Raw genomic sequence first — 27,728 nt, forward strand, 5'->3', positions numbered from 1 at the left:
ATCCAATTCCAAGCCCGCCCTTGTCGAAAACCGCCATCCGCCCTGTGCCCCTGTGAAGAAACTGGCAGGTGGGGCCGGACGGGACAAGACGAGCCGCCGCCTCGAGGTTCGAAGGGAGCGGAGCGGACTGGAGCAAGCCGGCGGCGATGGCGACGATGGCAGCGGATGGATTGCCGGTCGAGCCGCAGTCGTTGAAGAAGCTGAGCCTGAAGTCGCTGAAGCGCTCGCTGGACCTCTTCGCCCCCGCCCAATCCCTCCTCTTCGCGCCCGACGCCGAGAGGTAAACCTAGCTCGCCCCATTCCCTTCTCTTCCTTGGCAGCCGCAGAACCCTAGCGCGGACGGAACCCTAACTGCGTGTTCTCTTGGTCTCATTGCTGCTCGGGTGGGGGCAGCAAGAGGATTCGCACCGGGTGCAAGGTGAGGTCCGAGTACGGGGCGGTGAAGGATCTGCCTGCTGAGCAGGGGCGCGGGCAGGGCAAAAGGACTTCGGCGCCGTCTGCAGCGTTGGCGTTGCCAGGTTAGCTTCGCTCTTTCCTTCTTTCATGTTATGACAAAAAAAAAATGACCTTTTGCTCCTCGAAGAACTATTTTTAGGTCTTTTGGAACCTTTATGGTTTCGTGATTTTTCTGTAGTTTTCTAGAGCTAGCGCAACTGATTGATTGTATGTTGTTTACACAGTACCACCTCTTCTCTAATTTTGACCAAATTTATAGAAAATTATATTAACATCTACAATATCAAATAAATGCACTATCATGACATATTCATGGTGGCTTTAATGAAACTAATTTGATGTTGCAGATATTGGTGCATTTTTCTATAAACTAGGTCAAAATTAGAGAAGTTTGACTTAGGAGAATCGGACAAAACTAAAAACGCCTTACATTTTGGAACATAGGGAATACAGGAATCAGGGTATATCTTGTGAAAAATGCAGTTTACAGGTATATGACTGCAATCTGCATAACTCATTAGTAGCAAAAGACAGGCTACACGCCCTGCTTAAATTACCCAAAACAAAAGTGGGCAACCTTGGACGATACTGAACTACCACCAAAACAAGCCTACTAGTATTGAGTTATTTAGGCAGTCATCTTCAGGAACTGATCCTGTGGTCTGATTCCCTCATTCAGCAAACACAGTCACTGCTGCAGGAGAAAAAGTGTCTTACACAGAAGATTGATGAGGTTTAAAGCATTACCTCAATTCTCATTCTATTGCAATGTTTCCTAAAGGGTTCCATTTACGTCAGCTAAACCCATCTGGTGTAAACTTTTTTCCCCTGCTCCTTCTATGTATCGAACACTCAGGAGAGCTGAACTGGTACGGACAAGGGGAATCCGGCTGTTTAATTAAAACAAATCATTGCAATTGTCCCTGATCGTTCTATGTATCACAAAGGAAATCATAAAAAACCTTTCGGGTTTCATTCTGAATAGCCTGCCACAAGTAGTCTTCATTTTTCAGATGTAGTTAGTTTTGCTTTTCTCGCAGAGGCTGGATATTATTGCATTTTCTAAAAAAATGTTAGTTTTGCTTTTCATAATATCTTAGTCCTGCTGGCAATATGTCTCCGGAGCACATCTGAATATATATTGATCAGATACTACAAGAACCATATTTTTGGAAGCCACTTTCACCTCATATTTCCATTGGAGAAACTGGATATTTTCTAGATTGTCTGTCCAAATAGATGATTCCTAGTCGTGCAGCTCATCTTCCCCAAACACCTTATGAACTAAAAGTTCCATTGTCCTTCTATATAGCATTCATTTACTTTATATCGGGACAGGAATAAACTGCAATAATATATTTGGGACAGGAGCAAACTGCTTTCTCGGTGCTGAAATTTCTAGCAAGTGTCTGCCTAAAATTCAGTATTTTTAACATTGTAAACGTGATGAATCGCTCCTTGGTGAAGTCAGTGTTTTAATATTTTTTTTGTAGCACCTTTGGAATTGTGATCCATTCTGATAATTTGAGCGGAAAAATCAAACCCTTTGGCAAACTGCGGTCTCCTGTTAGCAGCTTTTATCTGAGCTTGCAATTATCTTTTCAGGCACACAAGATACAGAAGATGCTCACAGAGAAGGCACTAGTAATGCCATTGTCCCTGCACCTCTTATGCTACCAAAAGCACCGTAAGTGCATTCATGTTGCCTTGCTTGTTGTTAAACTAGTTTAACACCCTAATGTTTTCCCCTTAACTAACTTCTCTGTTTGAACTATCTTCAGTGAATCTACAATTCCTGGCAAAAATACAACTTTGTCAATTCCTGGATCATCTGACAGGTTTGTTCACTTGTCTTTGCTTCAATGGTTATTGGCCCTTGTACCATGTAGCATGACATGAGTATTGTTTATGGTATTGCACTGGTTGCATTCACAGTGAATAATTGTTTTCTGTTTATTAGTTGATGCTAGGCAAACTTCGAAATCCGGTGTAACCATCTTGCTGTTCTTCTAGTGTCCTTTTCTTTTGCATGGATAAATGCCATCTTTTGTATTTTCGTAATATATGTGCAGCCATATTGCTCTATCCAAAAGTGCTTTATATGCTCTCAAGAAACAAGCAAGTCCCCTAGATATCTGTTCACTTCTCAATCATTACTTTTTGATGCATTTTATAACTTACCAGTCACTTGTGAATTGCTGATTTCTTGATACATCCTACAGATTTTCTACATCGGCTCTGATGGAAAGGATACCAAGTAGATGGCCACGGCCTGCATGGCATGCTCCTTGGAAGAACTATCGGGTATATTCATCTTTCATTCAAGCGCAACCTTCCATAGTTTATTACCTAATAAGTTTGGCACATTTGTGAATGGTTTCTGGAAATTTGATTCCACCTTGTTACTGACATAGGTTCCATCTTTGTGAATTCATGTTCTACTATTGACAGCCTAAACCACTAACACAGGGCGACTGGCAAAAGCTTTCACTTTCCATGTTCTTTGCTTCCTAATAAATGGTTTTCATTTCTCATTCTCAAAATCAATGGTTCTTGCAAATATATACAGGTCATCAGTGGCCACTTGGGTTGGGTGCGTTCTATAGCGTTTGATCCGGGCAATGCGTGGTTCTGTACAGGTTCAGCTGATAGGACAATAAAGGTGACGTCCACTATCTGAAGTACACCTTTTTTTCTTATACTATTCTATTTGGCTATTTGCATGTCATGATTTCAATTCTATTATGGAAACATGCTGCATCTAGTAGGATTCTAGTTGAGAGTACCATGTTGTGGATGCATTTGTACGGTTTGATAAACTAGATCATACAGTAATCAGATCTTTGTGGAGATTGGAAGAAGTGAAAAACTGTCAATTTACAGATTTTCGAAAGTGATTCAGAATTTTAGGATCATTTTGGGATATTTTGTAAATATTTCTAATGGCTATATGAATAGATGACAAGTTGGTGGGTGTTTAAAGGGTGAAACCGGGTCCAAAAACTGACTGCAACTAAAGCTGATTTGCAGTGCTTTTTGTACCTACTCCAGGGAAACTAGAAACTAGTGTGTATTTATAAACTACCACTTCGTCTAGTGCAATATCATAGTTTGTTGTCAATACTTTTAACTGTCCTAGGAACGCCTTGGAATTCAAATGATATTTATGTTACATCTCAGCATTTTCTCCAGCTTCTTGCAAGACCTAATTCGCTCTTACATTAAACCATCAACCCAACATGAGTTTGTTCATTCTTCCTCCAACTAATGTCATGCTGTAGATATGGGATCTTGCATCAGGAACACTGAAGCTTACTCTGACTGGTCATATTGAACAAGTTCGTGGTAAGTTTCTCTTGGTTTTGGTTAGCCAGGTCTTCTCAACATCCTTACAGTACCATTTCCTGCCCCAGTTTGAAATTTAGTGATTGATGGTGGATGTAATTCACGTTTGATGTAGGACTTGCTGTCAGCCAACGGCATACTTATTTATTTTCTGCTGGTGATGACAAACAAGTAAAATGTTGGGACCTTGAACAAAACAAGGTTAGTTTTACCTCTTAATCCAGTGTAATTTATATTGCATATAAACATCTGTTGACATCTTCTCCATATTCTATGTTCAAGGTTATTAGGTCTTACCATGGGCATCTGAGCGGTGTTTACTGCCTCGCTCTCCATCCAACTATTGATATATTACTGACTGGCGGTCGAGATTCAGTTTGCAGGGTATGAAATAATCTCTAACGATTGCACGTTGTGAAAAAGGTATAGCAGCATACAGTGCTTTATGATTTATCTGATTTACTTACCTTCATGTACAGGTGTGGGACATCCGGACGAAAGCGCATGTTTCTGCTTTGACAGGTCACGATAACACTGTCTGTTCAGTGTTTGCGCGGCCTACGGTAAGAAAACAATTTCAACATTTCACATTCTTGTAACTCATCTGAAATATTTTCATCTGCTACACAGTATTCTCTTCATCTGATCATGTGTAAAACACTCGTGAAACTTCTCTTCTTTGCCAAATTATAGGTTAAGGGATCCGATATCTGTGTCACATTTTAGTTTTACTCAAGTCTGATTGGCAACAGTGAACAAATGATCTTGACACGTTATATGCTGTGTATATTGTGCGTGTCATAAATTTTGGAGTACTTTTCAAAAACTACAACTATCAGTACTCACCTATAAATAAACTACAAAGGACCAGTTTCACAGAACTACAACTATTTGCGCCCCTAGTAATACAAACCTACGACTTTTGCACAAAACTACAACTATTTGCTATGTTTTTCACCGCACAAAGTTGTAATTTTTTTTAAAAGTGCAAGTGTTTATAATTTTCTGTAATTTACTCTACTCTAAATTTTATTCCCTATCATAATACCTACTCTCAGATACATTTATATTCCTGATTGTGTCTCAGGATCCTCAAGTTGTAACTGGCTCACATGATACAACTATCAAACTCTGGGATCTTGTTGCTGGTAAGTTATCTATCAAATTAAAAAAAGAAAGCGAATGTTTTCCTGTTTCCTTTTCCAATTCAGTTCGTTCTTTGTGCAGGGAGGACTATGTGTACTCTTACACACCATAAGAAGTCTGTTCGGGCTATGGCACTGCATCCAAAGGAGTTAGTTTTTTACCCAAGTTCAGTTCCATATCATCTATGATGTTTTAGACCTTTGCAATAACATCTCATTTACAGGAAATCATTTGCATCAGCATCAGCGGACAACATAAAGAAGTTTAGCCTGCCCAAAGGGGAATTCCTCCACAACATGCTGTGAGTCTCTTATATTTGCGTTTGTGTTATATGTTTTTTTTTATCACATTCTAACTCGGGACATCGCACTATATGCTAATTGCTACTCGATTGATATTCAATTTCAAAAAGTGTATAGTATGATGTTAGGTGGAAATGTTTTTTTAATATCAATAAACATAGGGTTGTGTATCACAAAGCCAAGACACCTTGCCTTTTGTACAACATTGCAAATAAGTGGTCTATATATGTGCTGATTGTGATTATTTCTTTATTATCTTTTTGTAATTTTAGATGATTTTTATCACCTATCTGATAAGTAATGAATTTGAATATCCATGTGTAATTTCTACTGCAATTTGGAGTCTAATGTGCCATGTATCTGTGCGGTGCTCACCGGATAGTAAGATCTAGACGAATCCTTATAGTTTCAGTTTACTAAAAATTTGCTTAGCAAAAATGTAGAGGCATTTGCGTGGTTTTTTCAGATAGTATGATCTAGACTAACAATTCTTATCAATTACTCGAAACCCCACTGAAGAAGTCTGTAATACTTGAGTTTGGATAAAACCACGAAGCAGCATATGGTGCAGGACTAAAAACATTCAAAAAGGAAATCGATGTTTGCATATCGTTTTTTGTTGTTGCAGTGTAATGCTGATTTCCGGTGAGCTATCTGTCCTTACTACATAACTAGGAAGTGGGGGTTCAGGGGTCATACATGATGTATGATCACTAGATTGGACTAAAGTACAGTATTTATAATACCCAGATGCTGGAACGTTTTAAAAGAATCTCTTTGAAAGATACTTAGCCTGTTAAAAAGTTTGGTTTTAACCTCAATGGCTTTACACTGTTTGGTCAAAAAGTACAAGGTAGTGGGTTGTGTGTTTTGGAGGATAAAAAGCTATTTTCTCCTTGTTATTTTCAATTAAAAAATCAACAGAGGTGAAACAAATAATCAGTTTAGAAGGGAAACAAATTTGGCCTCTCAAGGAAGCTAAACCCTTGTTATTATTCTGATTAGTGATGCTTTTAATTTTAGTCATAGTGTCTCTGGACCTTCAGTCGTTCTGTGCAACGTGCAAAGGGAACTCATTAACTCCCTCCTTGACTTTTGAATTTTACCCAAGATAAATGCAAAAAAGGTTTACCAACTAAAGAATACAATGGTGGTTCCTGAATGAGTAGAGCTTTAAATGCTGCCATGATGCATATGTTCTTGTGTGGAATATCACTTCATTATTTAGCATTGTAGTTTCTCTGGACTGACACTTCTCATTTCTATTATTGTTAGGTCTCAGCAGAAAACTATCATAAATTCTATGGCTGTAAATGAGGATGGTGTCATGGCAACTGGAGGTATGCACTGTAAAATTTGGTGTATTCTATTAATTTGATTTTATCTCTAGGGACCTCCCTACAATGAAATTTCATGTCATATTGGACATACATGCAATCAAACTTGTGAAACCTGACTATCACTGTCGTTAAATATTTATATTGGAAGCATGAAAGATCAAATTTGCATTGATAAAAATGTTTCATTAATATAATGATTTTTATATGTTTTAGTATATAAAATAATTATTTCCCAAATTTATGATTTGGAGATCATACAGTTGTTCAGAACAGTGTATTTGCATCATTTAGTTTGCCATTCTATACTTGCTGTAGGCATCATATTCTGCTTTATGTTTGTTTCTTTACCACTTGTAGAAGAGCAGTATTTGAACAACTTTCAGCAAGTTTTGGTTTCTTCTGGTGAAAGGATCATTGCCTTTGTCATCTCATTATTCCCCATAGTTTCAAATCACTTGGAGAGAGCATTCATATTATTTGTTATAGGCAGTAACACTTCATCAGCAAATCTGCTCATATACTGTTAAATTCTTCCTAGTATTTGATTTTATTTTTCGTTTTGAGCAGGGGACAATGGAAGCCTGTGGTTTTGGGACTGGAAGAGTGGCCATAACTTTCAACAAGAGCAGACTATAGTCCAACCGGGTAAGTATTGCTTTTCACCATGCATTGATTGGTAATAGGATAAGCAACAGGCAGAACTCATCTGTTTTTCCCCGCAATATTTCTTGTAACGAGTGGAGGTTGAGAACATCAGTTGTTTCAGAAGTTCTGGTAGCAGTGGTTATACTTGCTTATATCAATCATTGCTGAAATTTTCACCATGAGTTCTAGCTAGAAATTTGCCAAATTCTAGGCTTTGCATGTAATGTATATGTTTGTTTAAACTTGAATCTCTATCGGTCATGCTTACCATCGATATCTCCAATTTCAGGATCATTGGAGAGTGAGGCATGCATATACGCCCTTTCTTACGATGTCAGTGGATCTAGGCTTGTGACTTGTGAGGCAGATAAAACTATAAAAATGTGGAAAGAGGATCTAACCGCAACACCAGAAACCCATCCCATCAACTTCAAACCACCAAAGGACATCCGGCGATATTGATTTTCCCAGGCTGAGGATTGTTGTTTTTTGGAACAAAAAGTTACAGGATTGTTGTAGATGCCATGAAGCCCAACCGGTTAGTTTACTGGACCCAGTTCAAATTTGGGCACACTTCCCCTGTGCACGTTGCTGGGGCTGTATGGATGCTGCAGCTGTAGTTGTCATGCTGAATTTGTATCACTTTGACATGCCTACTTCAATTTTGTGGATTAAACCTAATTTGCTTCGGGGAGTTACATTTGGAATTTGTTGGTGCCTATTTCAGCTGCTTCATTCATGCACATCTGCTGATTCATTCATCCTCGTCCTAACGTGCCAGACGTGCAGCCCTCAAAGAAAAAAGAAGTTCCAGACGTGCATGTATAGCTGTGGCTTGTCTTTCTAATCTGTCGCTGCCATTTTCCACAGATTTGCTATGCTACTGCTTGTTAGGCTGTTCGTTTGAATCCGCTTGATTTCCCCTGGCTGTAGGATCTTGATCCAATTGCCCGTGCCTTTCTTCCGCTTCTGCCTCATCTTCCTTGGTGAGCTTCCTGCCTGCCATGGCGTCCACGATAACCAGCAGCTTGACGCTCCGTTCTGCCCTCCACCGCTGCACCGATAACTTGTAAAGGTCACAGAAACTCACAGGGTTAAAGATAAAAGACACGGTTTCTCTAATTGCATGCAAATGTCGCTAAGTAATGGAGCCGCGTCCGATTTGAAGACTCCACAAATCTGCCCGTCGCGTCTTATTCAATCGTCTTGCACATACATTTTTTTAAGCAAGCACATGTACACATATTTTAGATGACCGCTGCTGCTTTGATCTGTTTGTTCAGCGTGCAGGGTGCCTTCTGCACATGGACATTTCATTTCATGGGCGTGCTGTTTCAGGTGACTTGTTAGACCAAGCAAACTGCCAAACTGTAAGCACAATGATGCTCGATCTACGAAAACATGGACAGATTGGTGCCAAACTAATCACTCTCTTAAGGAATAGCCACTTGCTTTAATCTCAATCTGATAGAAAAGAGCAGCATGAGATCACCCAGGAAATGGTGATGACCACAGGATTAACATTGGCGCATTTGCTTGGACACCAAGGCGAGAAGTTTTCTTGATGAAGAGGGAGTAGAAGTTTCTCTTGAAATGGAACCACAACAAAATGTGTTGAGTAGTTGACCAAACCATTATCCCTCTCTCATTTAATATAATAGAAGCATAGCAATAAGAAAAAAATCAACCAAGTAATGCAAACATCAGGAGAAATTATTTTGCTACGGAAAAATCCATTTTACTATATAGTTGGAGGAAGTAATAAATCGAACCAAACTTCTGTTTGGGGGTTTTTTTTTTGGGGGGGGGGGCTCAGGGTAGTAAATGGACTTTATCTTTTGCTATTAACCGGCAGTTTTCTTTCTCACCAATGGTTTTTTGAAAAACATCTGTTTTTCTTATTAGTTTTTAAATAATGCTACGAATGAGCTCAAGCTTTATATACTGCACAGTTTTTTTTGTAAAAAAATATTAACATGGCCATATATTTATGGATGCAAATTAGATAGATGATGGTAATTTCACAAAGAGTAGTGGAAAGTTACCTGGTGTGGCATTGACTACTAGCGTCCAGTCAGCATAGCTGATGAGAAGATGGGCAACTAGGATTAGTCAAAGTGGAGTTGTTCTACGCCAGGACATACATCCATACCGGTTTCCCTGAGATCAAAGTCTGCTCGAAATTTCCCTGAGCTTCAACGTCACAATAGTTAAGTGGTAGGCTATTAGGCGGCGGACTTTCATTTTAACAATTGATTATTTTCTTTTCATTTTCTACCTTCTAGAATGGTTTTGCGCTCAATCTTCCTACTCCTAATTTCTATACCTCCTTAAAGATGATGCGTTTATCTAACAAATTCCATTGGAAAATAAACTTAAAAAGAGAATTCTACAAAGGTACATGTTCACTCGCGTCCTTAGGACAAAAACGTATATGAATACAGATACCACAGGCCTTGTTTTTTCGGGGATTCACCTCTGAACACCCCCCCCCCCCCCCCCCCCCCGGGGCTTTGAGAAGCACATATAATCCCTACTTGCCCTCCAAGGTTTGAACCATCGATTAGCAAAGCAAAAAAATCACTCAACAACTAGTAGAAACAATAAAAGAAATCCAGTGAAAGCAGGGCGGTTATAAAGTAGTGTACCACCTTTTATTTTCTTCCTTAACTTTTTATACAGCGACTACATAGTGACGGCACTATTTTATTATTGCGTTTGTCATGGAAACTTTATTATTGCGTTTTGCCAAGAACAAAAGAAGAGAAAACATGTACTGGAAAAACCAGAAAAATTCAGGCACATAACATATTTTAGTTAGGAACTTCTATGGATTTTATTCTTCTTTCCGGCTCAGCAGAATCCAGGCCATTTAACAACTTGAAACCAAAAAAAAAAGGTTTCTCTCTTAGAACTGTTTGTGCTGAAACAGAAGCTGGCCGTACATACTTTGGAGCTAGCTAGTACTAATGTGTTTCGCCGTAAGGCCTGACGACGACCGTGCCGAAGCGACATGAGCTCCACGCATGATCTAGATTCTATCCATCTTCTTCTTTAATAAAGAACAGCATAAATTTCTACGATGGATTCGCCTGTTTCAAACATTTGTAAACATTTTCGCTGCAAGCTTGCTCGCAGCTTGAATAGACTAGATCCAGTGCTCCCCTCCTCACTGGCACCCGTCTGCTTGCGCGGTCGCTGCAAAGCGGTCTCCGCCCGCTCCTCTTCCGTCTTCTCCCGTGTGGGCGACCGGCCGCGACTTAAAAATTCCTCCGCGCCTTAGCTTTCGCGAGCTGCTGCTGATAGCTCTTCGTGCGCCGGGGCCTGTTCCATTCCATGAGTTGCAATCATGACCCCCGAAGCAACACCGCGTGCGCCTTGTTAGAAAATTATATTGGTCTCCGAAATATAAACCTCCTCTTCCAAATCTCCCATCGAGGTCGACGCAGCTCACACATAGCCTAGCCTGAAAATTCATTCTGTCTCTTGATCAAGCCGCCAGGCTCATTGCAGGAGCAGAGGCGGCATGTCTCCGCGGCGCCGGCAGGTGCCGGTCACGGCGCTCTGCTCTAGTTAGCTAGCTAGCTAGCGCCGGGGATCATTGGACGACCATGCCTGTGCTCGACGAGGACTGCGATGGAGCCGGCAGCGGCGGCGGCGTTGACGATTCCGACAGGCGACGACGGTGCTCGTGCCTGCCGTTCTGCTTCTGGGGCGCCAGCTCCGCGGGCGTGCCGGCGAGGAGGACGCGGCGGCGGCGGCGCAGGCTGAGGTTGAGGCTCAGGCTGTCGTGGTCGTGGCTCGCGTGGCCGTGGTTCTTCCGGAAGGGCGGCAAGCATAACGGCGCGGGCGGGGACGGCAGCAAGAACAAGCGGAGGGGGAGGCCGCTGCTGCTGCTGCTCACGGCGTCGCTGCAGCCCAAGAAGGCGCTCGCGTCCGTCGTCTCCGGAGGCGGCGGCGCCCTGCTCCCGGCCAAGGTACGTACGCGGAGGCCGATCGCCATAGACGCACGCCCATGATCTTATATATCTCGAGCAGCTGATCGGTTGCTAGCAGCTCCGTCGTCGTCGCGAGACCACGACTGCTTGATCGATTGATCGATCGTGCGCTTGATTTAATTACTGGTTAATTACTAGTTAGTTTGCGGTGACTGGTTTAACGGGGTCGGCGTCGTCACGGCGATGTGCGCGGGGCCAACCGCGGGAGGCTGCGTGGTTGACCCACCAACGCCGTCGCCGGCCGGCTTCTTCTCTCCATCTCTGGCGCGTCGCTGTTGTGAGGTTTTTGGCGCGCGACTATGGCTCGTCACGTGGTTTTACTACGAACGAACCTCGTGAATGGAATCAAGCAGCTAGTACTGCTCACGGGTTAGAATCCTAGCTAGGAATCATGGCGGGTTTGAATTTGAACTTCTTTTGAAAAACCAAAACAAAAGTTGTTTCACGCAAAGGGGGAAATAAAAGAATCTAAATCAATCAAGAGACAAGGTGGATACGAAGGTTAAAGATACTCTCAACTGCAGTCTCAGATCTTAAAGTTCATTCCACGCCGCCGGACTCTCAACTACAGTCAGTTTCAGTATCCAATTTGCTCATGCGCCTAGTAGGATTTATTAACCTTGTCAGTTCTTTGTTAAGAAAATCGGCAAAGATACGAGCCATAGAATCCTACGTCCACCCCGGACTTTTCAATTCGAGCTTTTCGTGGGCGACAACACCAAGCAGCGCAATACCAGACTTCATGTTGTTGCTTTAGTTGGGCCCATGCGCAGGTGACGATAGGAACGCTCTTACCTTCCTGCCACTGTGCTACTGGATGACCCGAGTATGCACCTTCAATTCTTTTTTTAGTTCAAAATAAGATCATATTTTATAAAATAGCACAAATATTTAAACTAAATAGGGTTGGAGGTGCATGTAAGAATCACCAATCTGCACTCCTAAATCTGCACTCCTAGTACATGGCATTATGCCAATCATGCAGACTCTGATCAGGCATAACATTTTCATGCCATGCTGCCAATGGTCAGCATTCATTTAAAAAACTACTGGACCGAGACCAAAGCACTATGTTGTTCTTTAAAAAAAAATCAAAGCATTCTGTTGTAAAACAACGGGAGCTGTCTTACTAGGAAAAGTCAACTAAATTTTGTAGCTCTGCAAACTGCACCTTCTTCCCAAAGGAGTATTTAAAGAGGACTATATTAGGAAGAAAAGAGTCCAAATTACTCAATTACAGCTTAAGTCCCGACAACCCAACTATTTTTTGTTCCATTTACTCCCCCCAACTGTGGGTTTCTTCTTGCACAAATCCTTGGCTGAGTCCAGTGATGGGGGGAGATATCTCCCCGCCACGTCAGCTCTCACCCTCACTCTCACCCCACCCCTCCAATGCATAGGCTATACTGCTAGCTCTCACTTCTCTCTCCTCCACATCAGCTTTTCTTTTCCAGATTTAATTATTTCACTCTCTTTTGTTCGTGTACGCAAAATAATTCAATAAAATAATTTTATTCAACTAAAAAAATTACCGATTACATCGTAATTAAAAAAGGAAATTACATCGCAATTAAAAATAGCAAAAATACATAATAATTAAAAGAAAATTCTAATCCTCCTCCAAATCCTCATCTAGTCCAATCTCTTTTTCCACCATCTTGACGGCCTTGAAATGAGTACATTTTTCTGCTTCGTCCATATCCGCGGTTGATCGGAATTTCATTATGTTCCGTTGCTTGAATAGTTTAGCCTTCACTAAACCCTCTACATGTTCTTCATTGCAAATACTTTACTTGCTACCGCACTGCTTGATGAGGATTCCTTCCCCTTAGCCTTCTCCTTCCGCTTAGCCGCCTTGGCCCTATCACGGCCTATTGGATGAGTCTCATTGTCCTTCTCGGTGTCTTCTGTTCCGCCAAAGCTGTACTCACCCGAAACTCCGAGACGGGTTCTCTTGCTACTCACATCGGATCCACTGCCAGGACCATGTTTCGCTACCCACTTGGGTTCGTGGCGAGCAGCTCTCCACCAATGATGGCGCTTGAATGCTGTTGTCACTTTCGGGTCGTTCTCGTACCTCGCCATTGCCCCCTCCATGACCATTGCATCGTCTGCTCCATTCTGACGTACTCTTTCTTCTTGGATATAGTATCCATTAAACAGGGTCACCTCGCGGTTGTACACGTTCCAATGATCCTTCAGTTGCTTCGCGGTGCGACGACGGGACGGCTCCGTGGTAGAGTTGAAGGTCTCCGCTATTTGGCCCCAAAACTCAAACCGGATTGCAGAGGAGAGAAATGAGCTCAAATGGGATGTGGAAGGAGTGAAAACCAGGTGGGGTATCTATAGGGGGGTTGGGGATGAAATTTGGGATTTTTTACAATTTTTTCGAATTTTTTGGAGTTCAAACAGTCAAATAACGGCTAGTTCAACGGATAATCTGCTTGGACCAATCGAAACACGCCACGTCACTCCCGCCCCACCTCTCTCGCCCGCGCACGCCGATGCCAGCGCGCCGCCTCGCTCCCGCCCCCGCGCGCCTGCCAACGCGGGCGAGAGCGAGACGATAGCGCCCGCTCCCACCTAGCGGAATCCATCCCGCCCTCTCTCTCCCACTCGCCCGCCTCCCGCCTGCACCGCGCCGATAGGGGGCGGTACCGCCCCCATTGGCACCAGCTAAAGCCATTTCGAAATGACAGCGGCAGTGTACAATCCGGTGGGTGGCTGTATAAAGGGTCTGATATTACGCTTTCTCGATCGTGACACCATATTAACACCAACCAGGAGACCTGCGTATGCTGGTTGGCTCGCACCCTGGCGATCACACAATTCCACAATCATATCAAATCTTCAATGTTATTTCTTTCGGTCCACGGCATCGCTCAACCGCTCAATGCTATGGTGTCTCTGCACTCTGCAGGTGAGCACTTTCGGCGACGCCAAGAAGCAAAGCAACCGCAAGCCACGGCCAGCGGCGGACGACGGGCCAAGCGGCAGCAGGCAGCCGCAAGCCTCGGCCACCGCGAGCACCAGATGGACGAGCACGGCGCCCGCTCGTTCCCGGACGGAGACGAGCCAGCCGAGCCCGAGACCACCAGACGGGGCAGCCGTCGCCGCCGGCCGCACCTGGCGAGCCCCGTCGAGGCGGCACTCGTTCCATCATCGGTTCGATAGCACCGGGCGGCCGGGCGGCGCCGGCGGGCTGTGGACGGCGGCAACGACGCTGGGCGTGATCGTGCTCTTCGGCCGCGTCACCGCGGTGGTCTTCCTGTGCTCGTGCCTGTACGGCGCGCGCTTCGTCCGGGCGAGGGCTGCCGGCGCCATGGCCAAGGCCAGCAGTGGTGGTACTGGCAGTAGCCGGCGGTTCGGTGCGGTGGGGGTGGCGGCCGAGAAGGCCGTGGTGGAGCCGCGCGCCGCGGAGGAGTTCAAGAAGAAGGTGGTCATGGCGGGGTTGCTCGACAGGGCAGGCCAGGCGCCCTCGTCGCGCTTTGGTAGGTGATCATCAGAAGCTGACGTTGTAAATGATGCCTTAGTTAGTACGGCGTGGTGTGTGCCGGTGGTGATCCAGTTGTGCTCTTGTTTTCTTCTTTGGTGAGATTGGCATGGAGTAGAGGTCTCAGGTCGATCTGTATACGATTGGATTGGTTTTTGGTTATGATCAGTGATTGGCAATTTGGCATGGCATTCTATGGGCCAAAAAAAGAAGACAAAGGAGCTTCAGGCGTTTTGGAACAGTAGTGGCTCCACCCTTGTGGTTATGATCAGTATCAGTTTAGTTGGATGACTCATATAATGATATTCTGTCAGTTAAGGTCCTAACTCCTCAGGATCCAAATAATCGGATAACTCTAGCTTGGAGCTAACAAGATGGTAACACTTCCACAAGGGACTAGAAACAAAGACGCCTAAGATGGCAATGTCTTTTTTTTCCAAATAAATTGTACTAATAGCTGTTGAAGCTAAGAGGTTTAGGACTGCATAATAGTAACATGGGTAAATTGCACCAATATTAATAATTTTTGAAAAATGTTTTGCTTTATCCATCAAGTGAAACAGTGGGTCGTGAACTTTGAGAAGGCAGAAACAGTACTAATGGAGCTTCCAGTTTCTGTAGCGCTCTAGCCTGCTTTATACAGTACTAGTATTTTGGAGTAGAGACTACTCCAGAAAACCCAAGTGGTCAGGTATTACAGCTGAGGCTATAAAAGGTAATATACCATTGCACTAACAGACTAACACATCCTATAGTTAGCCTACACATGTTTCAGATACATCCTATAGTCACTCTGGGAGGGACACGCGCCCATGTTAACTTAACTGATGTGATCCATGCCGCTTTGCTGCTGCATCTTGCATATGCAGACCTTGAGTTCTTGGAGCTTCTCGAGCATTATCAACGATGCTGAATCCTGAGAACTCTTTTTGTCAGTTCGTTGATCACCTTGAAGCGTAATGACTGTCACATCAGGTATGTGCAAGGTGATGGTTGAAACAAAGCTATTGAAGTTTGTAGTTGTAACCCCATCCAGAATAATAGGAGTCCTGTTCCAGAAAAAAATAAAATAAATATCTTGAAAATACCCCCCCTACTGCTTAATTCATTGATCAGAAGTATGTGCAGCATTAAATAGCTGTTGCTCAGATGATTTGTATGGCTTCATGAATACAAACACCTATATCATGTATAAGCATTAAACTAGGCAACCAACCATACCATCTAATATAGTATTAGCAATCTGCTATTTTCTGCAGGAGTGCAGGTAGTCATGTAATTGTGATGCTTAAAAAGAAAACACAATGAAGAAAAACGAAAAGCATAAAATTTCTGCAAAGACCAAATGAATAAGCATTACCAAGGTTCATGTGAATGAAATTTTCATGTTCTTTTAGTAGAAAGTACTATGTTGTAATTTTATTATACATACCTAAACCTTTGTTCCACAAATTCAAATTTCGGTATTGGCCACTGCAAAATCTTGCATAGCCTAAAAAGTGCAGTCCGAGGTCCACCTTTATCCATTTTGAGAGGAAGAACAACTGAGAGCATATGAAAAGGCATGGTAATCTGAGTACTGTAAGTATTTTGTGACAGATAGAAGTAGGTAAACAAATTTAATTTCTAGTATTTCCTATTTGATAGCCTGCAAGCCAGTGACTACATATAACAACCAAAACAGGACACACCTGTTTCTCCCACTGAGGAAAGACCTTCTAGGCTAAGACGGCCATCCACATCAGGATAACCAAGTCGTGTTTCCAACTGCAGAGATGCAATAATGTTCATAACTCAGAAATTCAGAATTGAATTCAATACTTTGAAGTGCTATTTTGTTGAGAACTCTCTAGAAGCTTACACTTGTCAATTGAGATTGCAGTTCTGAAGAGACAGTATCCAATTGCTTAGCCTTAGATAAACATTGTTTAAGTGAAAGACCCCTTTTCTGCTTTAAAAAATAAAATCATTATCGAGCATGGTAGAATAAATATCCAACAAAACAAAGCATCTATTACCAAAGCAGCAGAACACCAGTTGTGTCTTTATGATACTTGCACACCCTAGGAAGAGTGTGCAAGAGATAGGAAAGATCCCATTGCAAAAGGCAACAAATTTACACCCAAGGTGTGTCGTTGGGCTACCCATTAGCATCACCATGGAGCTGCCCCACCCCTTGAACTAGACACTTCTTTGCTATTTTTGTTTCTGTTTGAGAAAACATACCTTCAGGTGGACCAGAATTCGGGCTGCTGCCTTTGCATTTGCACTCTTCCTATTTCTGTCATGCCCTTGTGCTATCAGCAGTTCATCTCGTAACTGCACCGTCATCTCTATAATTAATTCTTCTCCTTTACTGGTACATTTTGAATTTATGAAGCAACCAAGGTGGCTACATAACTCCAGCAACTCACGATAAGGTGGCAACGCAAGCTTATCAGGGGTAATCATTGGAGAAAGCAACGGCTCAACAATCTTCCAAACCATATCAACATTAAAATTTACATCTATAAATATTGCACCAGTAATACTTTCCATGATGTCTCCAAGAACCTGTGCAGGAAAAATAAAATTAGCTTGCTAACTTTTATGGACACTGTTGGCTTGGGAAAGCTCCACATTGCGGAGTAGAGAGAAATAGACATCACGTTAACAATGAAAACTCATATTTTAATCAAGAATATGCAGGAGATCTGTGCATCATTCAATCAAAAAGAGATAAATTTACAGCATTGAAAATAGGTTTCGAACCTTGGGTACTTTGCATGTAGCTTGTTGAAGGAATTCATTCTCGTTCCTGGTGCACTCGAAACTGAACCTGAGATACTCTGTTATTTGCTCCAAAAGTATTCCAGATCCATGCTGTAGATGATTATGAATGTTGTTTCTGACAACTGCTTGTGCAAAATTTTCATTACTAACCAAAGCGGAACGTAAGTCTGTTAATTCTCCAGGATCAACATCAGTGTGGGAAGCATAGAGATGCCGTGTGATTAGTAGGTCCAGCACAGAATCACCAAGAAATTCCAGCCGCTGATGCAACGAAAAAGTTAAGACATGTATCTATTTTCAAGCAATTGGGTGATTTAAATGCAATAATCTAATATAGTAAAAGACTAAAGCTGCTACAGCTATGACAAGAACTACTATGTTTCACTAACCTGGTAACAATAGTCGACCCCTAATTCCTGCAGAGATGGATGTGTTATGGCTTCAAGCAGAAGGCTCTTGACTGAGAAGTTGTACTTCAGTTTTGCTTCCAGTTCCTCAATATCTTTCAATTTTGATAAATAGCAGAGATGAGATGCATTAGATTTCACTTTCTGCACTAGATTCATATCACATCTGATATCAATACCAAACCACCGCATAACCCAAAGTGCAGCAGTGATGCCACCACCAACATAATATGCTCCAACTAGCGCTTCAACACAATCAGATAGTGTTTTCGAGCATATCCATCTGTGACCTCTGTCACATGGTTTTCCCACGACAAACGATGGATCGTCACTGATATATCTTCCACAAAAAGGCACAGATGCAGTCTCAACTCCACAGGTACAAGGAAAAGGACGCAATGATATCTGTCCAGGGGCAACCCAACGACGTGGGTCGAATGCACTATCACGTACATAACCCTGAAAGCATGAAACAGATGGGCATTGAAAATTAAAATCTAATAAAAATGAAAGATTGCAAAGAAATCAATCAGATGACACCAGGCCTCCGGTATAACTTTAGGAAACTACATGAGGGAAAAGTATAGAAAACAATGAAACTGTCAAATATTTATATGCTTTATATATATAAAAAAGATGACTCTCTTTTAAAAAAGAGAGTACTAAAAAACTAATGTAACTGGACTCCTATTTTATTGTAGCATGAATACGTTCATGCATTTTTATTCCATTTGGACTAAGTTTCTAGGAAATATCAACTTTTGTTACATGATAAGGAATTTATTGGTGTCATTATCAAACAGAACTGGTTGAATTATGATGTAAAGAATATTGACAGAATCAATTATAAACTTCAGCGAATTGACACCATACAAATGGACTTAGGATTGAAAGCAGAAACCTGCAAGGATCGCCATATTCCATGTTTATGCAATGTCGCATTGCATACGGCTGTGGATCTCATATCAGAGAGATGACCTTCATGTTTCATTGGATACCTTAGGAACAGGTCACATCCTATTACATATTTCAGTACCGAATCTCCTAATAACTCCAGTCGCTCAAGAGAAAATGTCTCGCAGCACCTTAAAGTTGTGATAGCTTCCAATATCTGACATGAGAGAAATCAGATTCTTGAGGTATGCATTATTATCTTTACAAAATAAAACGATTTGTAATATCATGAGAGAACGAACCAGACTACTCGGTATGTGTAGAGTGTAACCAATGTCACTGCGAAGCTGGCTCGCTAGCATTAAAGACTGAAGCCGATGCATTACAGAAGGGAGTAAATAAAATGATTTAAGAATATCAGTTGTGACATCAATGTGGATGAGTAGTTCAGGTGGGACTCGGGCATGAATTTGCTCTTTCTCCAAGAGCAGAGGATTGCCAGTTGAACCATCTACCATAAGTTAGGTGGAATGTCATGTAAAAGCGAAGTCAATAGTAACGCAATAATCTCGAAGACTTAAAGTTTATTACAACAGAGTAAGAAAGAATGTTACTACATTAGAATTACAGTACCTAGATACTTCAATTTTGAGAAAAGTAGATTGTGTGCATTGTGGCTTTGCTTTAACAGCAACAAAGGTTGCCCTGGGTGTTGAATAACAATACCGTACCTACATAGATAAAAACAGAGAAATTAGTGAGGAAGCATAACAGAATGGATCATTCTTGAAACTAAGGCGTAAAAACAAACACCTACTTTTGATGGTAGTAGTCCACGAATGAAGCAAATGGCGAAGCTTTCCCATTATACATCTCATCGAATGAATCGTCTGCAGTTGTGTCTAAAATCAAGTCGAGAACAGAATAAATCCTCCCAGTGTGAAGAGATAGCACAACTGAATTTTTGACACTGGAAAAATGAAGAGATCTGTTCGCCAGATGAATGATTTCTTCTCCCTTGTTTCTTTTATTTGGACTTAAATTTTCATAATTGAGATTCCCGTCTTCCAGATACAAATTTCTCAAATGCTTCACTGCATCAGAGCAAGATGCAACAGCTTCCCACTGTATGTTTAGATCACACTGTACATGGGAGGTATGCCTCAAAGGCAAAAGTAAGTACATGTTGTCTGAGCTCCATTGTATTTCATAGCCTTTTCTAAAAATAAATTCCCTTTGTAGTCCACTCATTCGGGAACCATGAAATAATTTACCAAATATACCGTTGAAGAAGAATTCTTGGAATAATTTTCCTTTACGCAGCTGAAGAAAACTAGGAAAGGTAAGCATGGGTAAACTTTATAGAATTCTAACAAAAGTAGTACTGTTTCATGAACAACCTGCTCTTTGTTCAGTTGAATTTTTCCACAAGGAGTTACAGTGGTGTAGACCATCTTATTAGGTATAAGGAAGAGATTTATTTTTGAATTGGCCACATCATCATCAAGTGCTGATTCCATTAAGAGAACGAACCCAGCATAGACTTCATCTTCTTGATCACAAACAAAATCAAATCTGTAAGTATTCAGAGTGACAGTTTCACTTTCATGGATCCAATTTCCAGATAGACCGTGAACATTTATAGTTCCGTGAAGCTCCTTTCGTTTAGTTGTTCCTGCCGAAATGGTGAAAGGGCAATTAAAAAATAAAGAATTTTCTTTCAAAGGAGAAGCGCTCATAGCTGTTTGTATACTTTACGGGAATGCTGCTGTCAGCTTTCATTTTTGCAGACTAATGTGTACCGTGTATGGCTCAACTAAAGGCTACAAGTGACAAATGAGAGAGTAGCTACATAAAGGCAACTGAGCTCAATGGCCTGGAGACTTTTTCTTTAATAAACAAGTCCAAAATATAACACTATATATGAAGAGAGTTCCTGTAAAAGTAATTATGATGCAACATGCAAATGCAAGGCAGCAAACACATTCTACCAGCACAGGTTCATCAAGTTTTATCTTGCTATGCAAAAATTCAGGCCCATTCCGAATCACAATCATTGTAAAAAGTATTTTATTAGTGCTGAAACTTAGCAAAATAGACAAAGAGACGTTAGCCTCCATGAAATCTTGATATAAGCATATGTGCAAGACTTCAAACACATTAGGCCCATACCTGGTCCAGAAAGACATTTTCCATCTGTTACAGCTGTATCAATATTAGTAGGTTCTTCAGTCAAGGGTACTAGATGATCATTGAATTCTCCCAGCTGGTGCAATTTCTTGCATGCCTCAAGGGATACTAGCTGGTTAGCTAAATTACATGTACTGCTTGGAGGTCCAACTATAGTTCGAAATGCAGCATTGGGAGGCATTATCAAGGTACATTGATATGACCCATCTTTGAGAGCCACATCAAATGAAGGCTTTGGCATGTAATACCTGCGTAAGAGTGCTATGATGAACAACCATTTTTTATGCGAGAAAATACAGAAAAACCATGGGGGTAGGATGTATAGTTATTGTATTACATCTGATTTTAAGTCTTTTTTTAGATTAAGAAATAAATCCGGTCTCAGCAAACGTGAACCGAGAGCTTACAACCGATTAGAACCACACGACCTGCAGCACTTAGGCTACTGAACAGACTCAAAGACTCGCAACTTGACAGAAACAAAAGGGAACCAAAGTCTGGAAACAAAAAACTAGCACTTATTCTCCACAGGAGATTCTGATTTGAAGTCTGATCAACTTTTCATCCTGCAAGCAAATGCTACCCACCAACAGCAACAAAACCAATTGAAATTCTAAGCATCCAAACAGATGAAAAAAAATCATTAATAGAACACCAAACGTTATAAATAATTACATGGAAGTGTAAGTAATACCTATCTTTAGGTAACTTCTCACAATATTTATAAATTAGATTGACACAGCAGCCTGCGGTGATAGTCGCTCCTGTTGAGTCAACATGGTATATGTACTTCTCTTCGAGAGGCACATCATGTGATGGAATATTGGGCGGTTTATGCAGTGCGAAGTTTTTAACATAGTATTCAGTTCTTATTATACGAAATATATGTTCCTGCTGCGCCAAGTTTCCCCTGAAAGTTCCAGCAAAGCATCAAGAGAAGAGAAGATTTATGCATGGGTGCAACTGATGGAAGCAGATAGCAGTGACCATGAAAACCTTTTTAAAGCTAAATAACCTATATCACTTTTTTTAAAAAAATATATCAAAATGCAATTGATTAAGTGTGGCAATCTTTGTACCTCTCAATCATAAGAACATAACTCGAACTGCTTCTTCTGGCACGCCCACGAGACTGGACATAGCTACAAACAGTTCTCGGAAGGTCAAAGCGTATCACACAAGAACAGTTAGGTACGTCGATGCCCTCTTCAGTAACATCTGTTGTGAAAAGCAAATTCACCTAGATATTGACACAAAAGTTAGCATATCGTTTGAAATCCTATTTAAAAGCAAATATGACAAGTAACAAGTCATACCTTCCCAGCTCGGAACAAATCCAAAGTAAATCTCTGTACTGCTGGGCTCAAAGCATCTTTTGATGTACTCCCTCCAGTTAAGTAAGAAATTGAAAAATGAAAGAAGTTCACAATTCCTCTCATAAACCTTTCAACAGCTTTGGCTGTCATAATTCTTTCTACAAAAATCAGGCAAAGGACTTCCTCTGATGAGCTGTGGAGAAAACACACATAAATGTATCTTTATACCAAAAAATAAAAAGAAAAATAAGCATCTTGAGTGGTGTAAGGTATTACCCAAATGATTTGAAAATGTTGATCAGTGTCTCCACTTTAGAAGAAATATATCCCCTCTTAGTTAGTTCCTCAGAACCAGATTCTAATTTCATCAGTTCCTCATAACCTATTATAGGACGATGCCATAAGAATTAGAAAGCATGTCGATGCATTAAGTGTAGTTTCCTAGCTGGTGATAGTACAGTGAGAGTTCAGCAAAATAAAAGCCTAAAAATGATGAACCAGAAAACATGCAGATTAACAACTTCCATATGATGTTCTTTTTATCGAGCATTCATGGGAGCTGCGCCTCTTTGTATTAGAGAGAGATAAGAAGCCAAGCTTCTCACAGTGGACCGGTTAGAGCCTTGAATTCCGGGAGTTGTTGAAACTCCTGTTCTGACCCAGGTTTGAAGCACAGCACCTTTTTAGAAGTTAGAACAAAGCCCGGAGGGAGTCTCCCCCGTGGTCGAGTTTTTTTGAGAGAGATAAGAAATAACCAGTACAGTACAGTGCTCCAAGGGCAGTGCATAAACCCAAGAACGCACACAGACACACACCATGCACACTGTCACACTGGATTTAGTCCAGGAATCTATAGATCCACACAACAGGGAGTGCTGAAATTTGTTTGTGGCACGATTGTATAGAGCATCAAGCATGCAAGAAACAGAACAAGTGAATAGAAGCATGTATTTATCTTCCTTTTATCTTGTAACATGACTTGCAAATTAAAGATATTAACTAAACACATGGAAAGAAATATTACCTTATCATTAATAACTAGGGAAGATATTGTAAGGTTTTCAATGTAGGATATGTAGTTGCAAGCAAAAACAGTAAGATATTAAACATACTTTCGAGATATAATAACTAGTGCATGCTTGCTTATGCAATCATCATCAGAAATAAGAAACTGAACAAAACATATAAAGACCGCATCATACCCTGTGGCAGAATTTCCTCTATCAAAAACAAAGCTTCTTTAAAATAGGACACCTGTAAGTTCAGGCTAGCTTTAGAAAAGTGGCAACCTTCAGAATCACCAACTGTATTGATGCTTTCATTATATATTTTCACCACCTGTTAGGAAAAAAAACTACAAAAAGTTAGCATAAAAGCATTTCAAATTATACAAGTAGCTACTCTGGTTAATAAGATTGCAAGGCAAATGCTTGTATGTGTTTTCTAGAAAAGAACAGCATGATCCTTCAAAACAGAAATATACAATCTGAAGAAAAATGCTATAAGAAAACACTTGTGAAAATAGGATTAGGACCACATATTTTCTAATAAAAATGGTGGTAAGGTGAGAAGTGCAAGTGCTACACAATTAAGACTGGCGCTTGGCAGGGAAAGAATCAGAAGATTTTCATAAAGGAGGGCACATAGCAAAATGTATCCACTGTCTGGAGCCATTTTTTTCTTTTTGTGATAACGTGCGCGTAGCGCAGTGGTATGGCGGCAGCTGTGCACGCTGCAGGTCGGGAGTTCGACTCCCCATTCTCGCAGAGTAAAAAAAAAAGGCCACTTGCTGGTGCTATTAAACAGGAAATGCATGGTCCACTGGCGGTTGCAGCGTGATACGCGTCCGCAGGCGCGCCCTCGCCGTCAGTGCCACATCCTAGATAGCCGGGGTTTGTGGCCTCAAACCACGAGGGAGGTCACCCCCCAGGGGTCGAGTTTTTTTTCCTTTTTTTCTTTTTGTGAAACAGGAGAAAGGGTATGGTGTTCCAATGGTATATCTGTTACTAACCTTGGTAATTTCGGAAGATAAGATCTCCATTAGAGGAGACAACAATATATAGAGGACCTCATGGGCCATATGGGTCTATAGTATATGGGCTTTAACAATATCCTACAGCAAACATGACCTATTACATCACACCTGCCATTTTTTAATCCAGTATACTCCCCGGCTGGGCAAGAGTCAATAGAAACAGTTAACAAATGTGTAGGAAGGGCTGAATCACTCCGGACAAAGGAAGACAGAAACTTATGCAGCTATTAGTCAACAAATAGGACACGTACTCGATGCTTCAATAAAATATTACCTCCAAGGTAACAATGGGACCAAGAGTATTTAGTCCATACAATATCTTCCCATGGTACCTGGACAAGCTCTTTCTTGACATCTCCAAGATACAATCAGTGTCTTCAAATTTATTAGAGGATGATTCTTGTAGATTAACCAACAAACCATCAAACTGCCCAACAGTGCAAACGAAAAATAATATATTAGGTATTCTAGTGCCCGACATATTTTTCTAAGGCATCAGAAGAAACATAGTTGTTTAGTTGAATCACCTTCTCGTACAGTATCTGTAACTTAGATTCCAATTTATCCAAATCAAACAAGTAAGGATCATAGTATTTATTTACAATTGTTGCACCAGGTGAAAAGCTCTCAATCTCATTCCTATCTTCAACAACATATACCTGGGATAACATGTAAGATATTGACATCAATTTGTTGCTCCAAACTTGGATTTCCTAAAAGAACTCAATAAATTCAAAACTAAAGAAGTTTTGGCTGCTAGAAGAAAGAACCTTTGCATCCAATATCAGTTCAAGTTGAACGACCTGTGCTTCACAATCTTCTATGGTAGAAGCTCCTGACAAAAATATAGGGCTTCAATAAATAAAAGGTTGGAGTAAAATACTAAAGCAAATTAGAATAGCATGATCCATTTTATAGTAGAATTGCCATCCAAGGTGACAATATGCTCTAACAGGATTGCCATGCCACACTCTGCATGAACCTACCCAAGCAATAGTCAAGGATCGCCAAAATGGGCACCTACCACAATTAGTTGGAAAACATATGCCTAATGAAACAGTCATAGATCAGAAGCCAACTTTGATTCAGTAAATTGGTCATGTGTAGCCTTCAATAGGATGAATATAGCAGCGCTAAAAATAATTATTAACAAGGAAATTCAATGAGCACACAAGATTCAAGTCCGATGCATATTGAAGCAGTAACCAATAATGTACAGGTAGTAACCTAGAAATTTGTACTACTGAGAATGAGAAGTAGAGCAGCATTTGTAGAAGAGAAAGTGTCACAGTTCCAGCAATGCAATGATGCACACAACAATACGTGTCAGTGCCAGAATAAGTCTTGGCACCGATACGGCACCAAAATGGAGTATCGGTGTATCACAGAATTCATCAAAAGAGTTTTTCATGGAATATGACACAAAGAAAGGAAGGCAATTACAGTCAAACAACATGATAATATAAATAACTACAAAGCAAAATTTTGATGAAAGAGAAAGTACACATGATTGCCATGTACAGAACTCCTACCTTTTGTAGCAATGGGAGATGCCGTCATTCCAAATACTGCTGGCCTCCACTCAGAATCAGCGTAAAACTCCTTTAAACTCAAGCAGGGTATAAAACATTAGAAAATTTTGCGTGACACTTATTTAGAAAATGTGATTGTCTACAAACATTGCAAGAGGGTATAGAGCAAAACTTACAACAACAACTGCAACAATTTAGCCTTTTGTCCCAAGCAAATTGGGGTAGGCTAAGAGCAAAGCTTATATATGAATATTGTCAAATCAAAAAAAAAATATCTTCGAATCCCATTACCTTCATTATTTGTGAGTAGGGATGGTTTCCACAAGCACGATGACATTCATCAAATATTAGCAAGCTCATCACATCCATTGTTAGAAAAGCATGCCTCAGAGCATCCAACAATATCTGTGGCGTCATAACAACAATCTGATAGACAGAAAAGGGAAAGACTCATCACTCAAAGCAAACACATAATTCAAATCACAGATAGTAGATAAGAAAAATACGGGACTTTGAATTTCGAACAGATAATTGAAATATTTTGTAAATAATTGTGAAATCCTAGAGAAGAATATGGCAGTACGGCACTAGAAAGCCATAAAATCTCAGATAATTAAGTTGATCACAGTGGTATATTTACAAGATCTCGTGAATGTAAGTCGAGTATCTTGTAGGGTTCTGGCAGCAAAACCAATATGTGGCTTTAGCAAAGTTCAAGGACTATTTAGTCTACAACTCTGCATTTGTGAACAATAACCTCAGCTGTCAACACGCCAGGACGCTTGTTGGTCCCAAACCATTCATCAAGCACAGTGTGCATACAATTGCTCAATTACCGCCTCAGGCATAGCATGGGCTTCGGTGAACCCTGGCGCTTACCTCCTTAGTCCCGATTGCCTCCTTCCACTGACGAGCGCTCCACTCACCGACCCCTGATGCCCCATGGCACTCCACCGCGTCGAGGTCCGTGTACTCCCGAATCACCTCGAATTGCTACAGAACAAAACACAAACTTAACGCCACCGCCTCCCCATCAGAAACATAGCCTCCACCCCCACATTCCCGCGTGGAGGAGACAAACGGGCCACCGGACGCGCACCTGGTGGACGAGGTGCACGGTGGGCGCGAGGAACACCACGATCCGGCGCGGGGCGTCCCCGGCGCGCGCGCGGCGGGCGAGCTCACGCGCCAGCATGACGGCGACCATGGTCTTCCCGGAGCCAGTGTCGAGCACCGCGATGGTGTTCCCGCGCAGCGCCGCCGCGAACACCTCCACCTGGTACCTGCAGGCGAGCGAGCCCGCATCAGCTTTCAGCTCGGCTCAGGCGCCCGCCACGGGCCACGGCCCGCAGCGCGAGATCGGAGCGGTCGGTCAGTACCCCCGCGGCTGGAGCTTCTTGTGCGGGCGGCGAGGAGGCGGGAACTGCGCCGGCGGAGGTGGGGGCGGCGGGTCGGCGTCGTCCTCGGACATGGCGGCGGACACCATGGGGGCGGTAGGGTTGGGTGCGGGGCTGCGGGCGAAGCCGCGGTGGCGGTGGGGTGGTGAGAACGCGGTGGAATGGGAGGGGGAGCTGAGCTGGGGGAGGAGTTGCGGAAGGCGAAGTGCGTGAGGCGGTGGGTGTGGGTGGCGCCGTGGTGGTGTTCATTCGTTCGGTTCGGTGGCGCGGGGCGGCGGGGGGGATGAATGCTTTGCGTTCTCGGGAGGAGGCCGTTACCGTTGGCGAGGCGGAGGGACCAGGTACGAACGGATTCAGGCTCCTGGGCGGCTGGCATGTGGACCCATCTTGCCAGATGGCACGTGCCTGCAAAATGAACGCTAATGGGCGGTTCCGGCTCAGCCTAGTCATGCACTCATGC

At 42.1% G+C, this 27,728-nt stretch overlaps 3 protein-coding genes across 4 annotated transcripts; 2 read left to right on the top strand and 1 right to left on the bottom strand.

The window, feature by feature from the left end:
* Positions 1-53: 53 nt before the first annotated feature.
* On the top strand, positions 54-8,031 carry LOC112875229 (protein pleiotropic regulatory locus 1-like). Of its 2 annotated transcripts, XR_003225156.1 has the most exons (17): positions 54-280; positions 394-518; positions 2,062-2,143; positions 2,238-2,294; positions 2,679-2,760; positions 3,026-3,118; positions 3,738-3,801; positions 3,917-4,002; positions 4,084-4,185; positions 4,281-4,364; positions 4,889-4,949; positions 5,029-5,095; positions 5,171-5,248; positions 6,525-6,589; positions 7,157-7,234; positions 7,524-7,772; positions 7,962-8,031. XR_003225156.1 is itself a non-coding variant. In XM_025939000.1 (16 exons), exons 1-16 carry the CDS (start codon positions 147-149, stop codon positions 7,694-7,696), a joined length of 1,431 nt encoding a protein of 476 aa, XP_025794785.1. In that variant the 5' UTR covers positions 54-146; the 3' UTR covers positions 7,697-7,941. The 2 variants fall into 2 exon arrangements, 1 of the variants encoding a protein (XP_025794785.1); XM_025939000.1 differs by lacking the exon at positions 7,962-8,031 and having other exon boundaries at positions 7,524-7,941.
* Positions 8,032-10,281: 2,250 nt separating this feature from the next.
* LOC112876432 lies at positions 10,282-14,916 on the top strand. Its single transcript, XM_025940546.1, has 2 exons — positions 10,282-11,211; positions 14,153-14,916. Exons 1-2 carry the CDS (start codon positions 10,846-10,848, stop codon positions 14,729-14,731), a joined length of 945 nt encoding a protein of 314 aa, XP_025796331.1. The 5' UTR covers positions 10,282-10,845; the 3' UTR covers positions 14,732-14,916.
* A 355-nt stretch (positions 14,917-15,271) lies between these two features.
* LOC112876792 (endoribonuclease Dicer homolog 3b-like) lies at positions 15,272-27,559 on the bottom strand. Its single transcript, XM_025940970.1, has 26 exons — positions 27,251-27,559; positions 26,971-27,154; positions 26,751-26,864; positions 26,163-26,297; positions 25,872-25,941; positions 25,110-25,174; positions 24,867-24,998; positions 24,614-24,766; positions 23,507-23,642; positions 22,581-22,686; positions 22,305-22,497; positions 22,068-22,228; positions 21,683-21,898; positions 20,971-21,236; positions 20,199-20,473; positions 19,616-20,121; positions 19,432-19,529; positions 19,101-19,309; positions 18,806-19,015; positions 17,887-18,363; positions 17,477-17,758; positions 16,952-17,278; positions 16,587-16,673; positions 16,417-16,492; positions 16,158-16,269; positions 15,272-15,774 (listed from the first exon to the last, which is right to left on the bottom strand). Exons 1-26 carry the CDS (start codon positions 27,355-27,357, stop codon positions 15,546-15,548), a joined length of 4,926 nt encoding a protein of 1,641 aa, XP_025796755.1. The 5' UTR covers positions 27,358-27,559; the 3' UTR covers positions 15,272-15,545.
* Positions 27,560-27,728: the final 169 nt, after the last annotated feature.

The sequence above is a fragment of the Panicum hallii genome, chromosome 9 (genome assembly GCF_002211085.1).
Source record: "Panicum hallii strain FIL2 chromosome 9, PHallii_v3.1, whole genome shotgun sequence".
In the NCBI taxonomy this organism is placed as follows: domain Eukaryota; kingdom Viridiplantae; phylum Streptophyta; class Magnoliopsida; order Poales; family Poaceae; genus Panicum; species Panicum hallii.

Bases quoted from the DNA above. Each gene is read 5' to 3' on its own strand.
- LOC112876792 (XM_025940970.1), bottom strand. From the start codon at position 27,357: ATGGTGTCCGCCGCCATGTCCGAGGACGACGCCGACCCGCCGCCCCCA. The intron at 25,175-25,871 runs GTAGGAGTTCTG...TATTTTTGTCAG, and splicing joins ATCTCCCATTGCTACAAAAG to GAGCTTCTACCATAGAAGAT. The intron at 20,122-20,198 runs GTTGTTCATGAA...AGTTTTCTTCAG, and splicing joins TTCAACTGAACAAAGAGCAG to CTGCGTAAAGGAAAATTATT.
- LOC112876432 (XM_025940546.1), top strand. From the start codon at position 10,846: ATGCCTGTGCTCGACGAGGACTGCGATGGAGCCGGCAGCGGCGGCGGC. The intron at 11,212-14,152 runs GTACGTACGCGG...TGCACTCTGCAG, and splicing joins GCGCCCTGCTCCCGGCCAAG to GTGAGCACTTTCGGCGACGC.
- LOC112875229 (XM_025939000.1), top strand. From the start codon at position 147: ATGGCGACGATGGCAGCGGATGGATTGCCGGTCGAGCCGCAGTCGTTG. The intron at 4,003-4,083 runs GTTAGTTTTACC...TCTATGTTCAAG, and splicing joins GGGACCTTGAACAAAACAAG to GTTATTAGGTCTTACCATGG. The intron at 4,950-5,028 runs GTAAGTTATCTA...TTCTTTGTGCAG, and splicing joins ACTCTGGGATCTTGTTGCTG to GGAGGACTATGTGTACTCTT.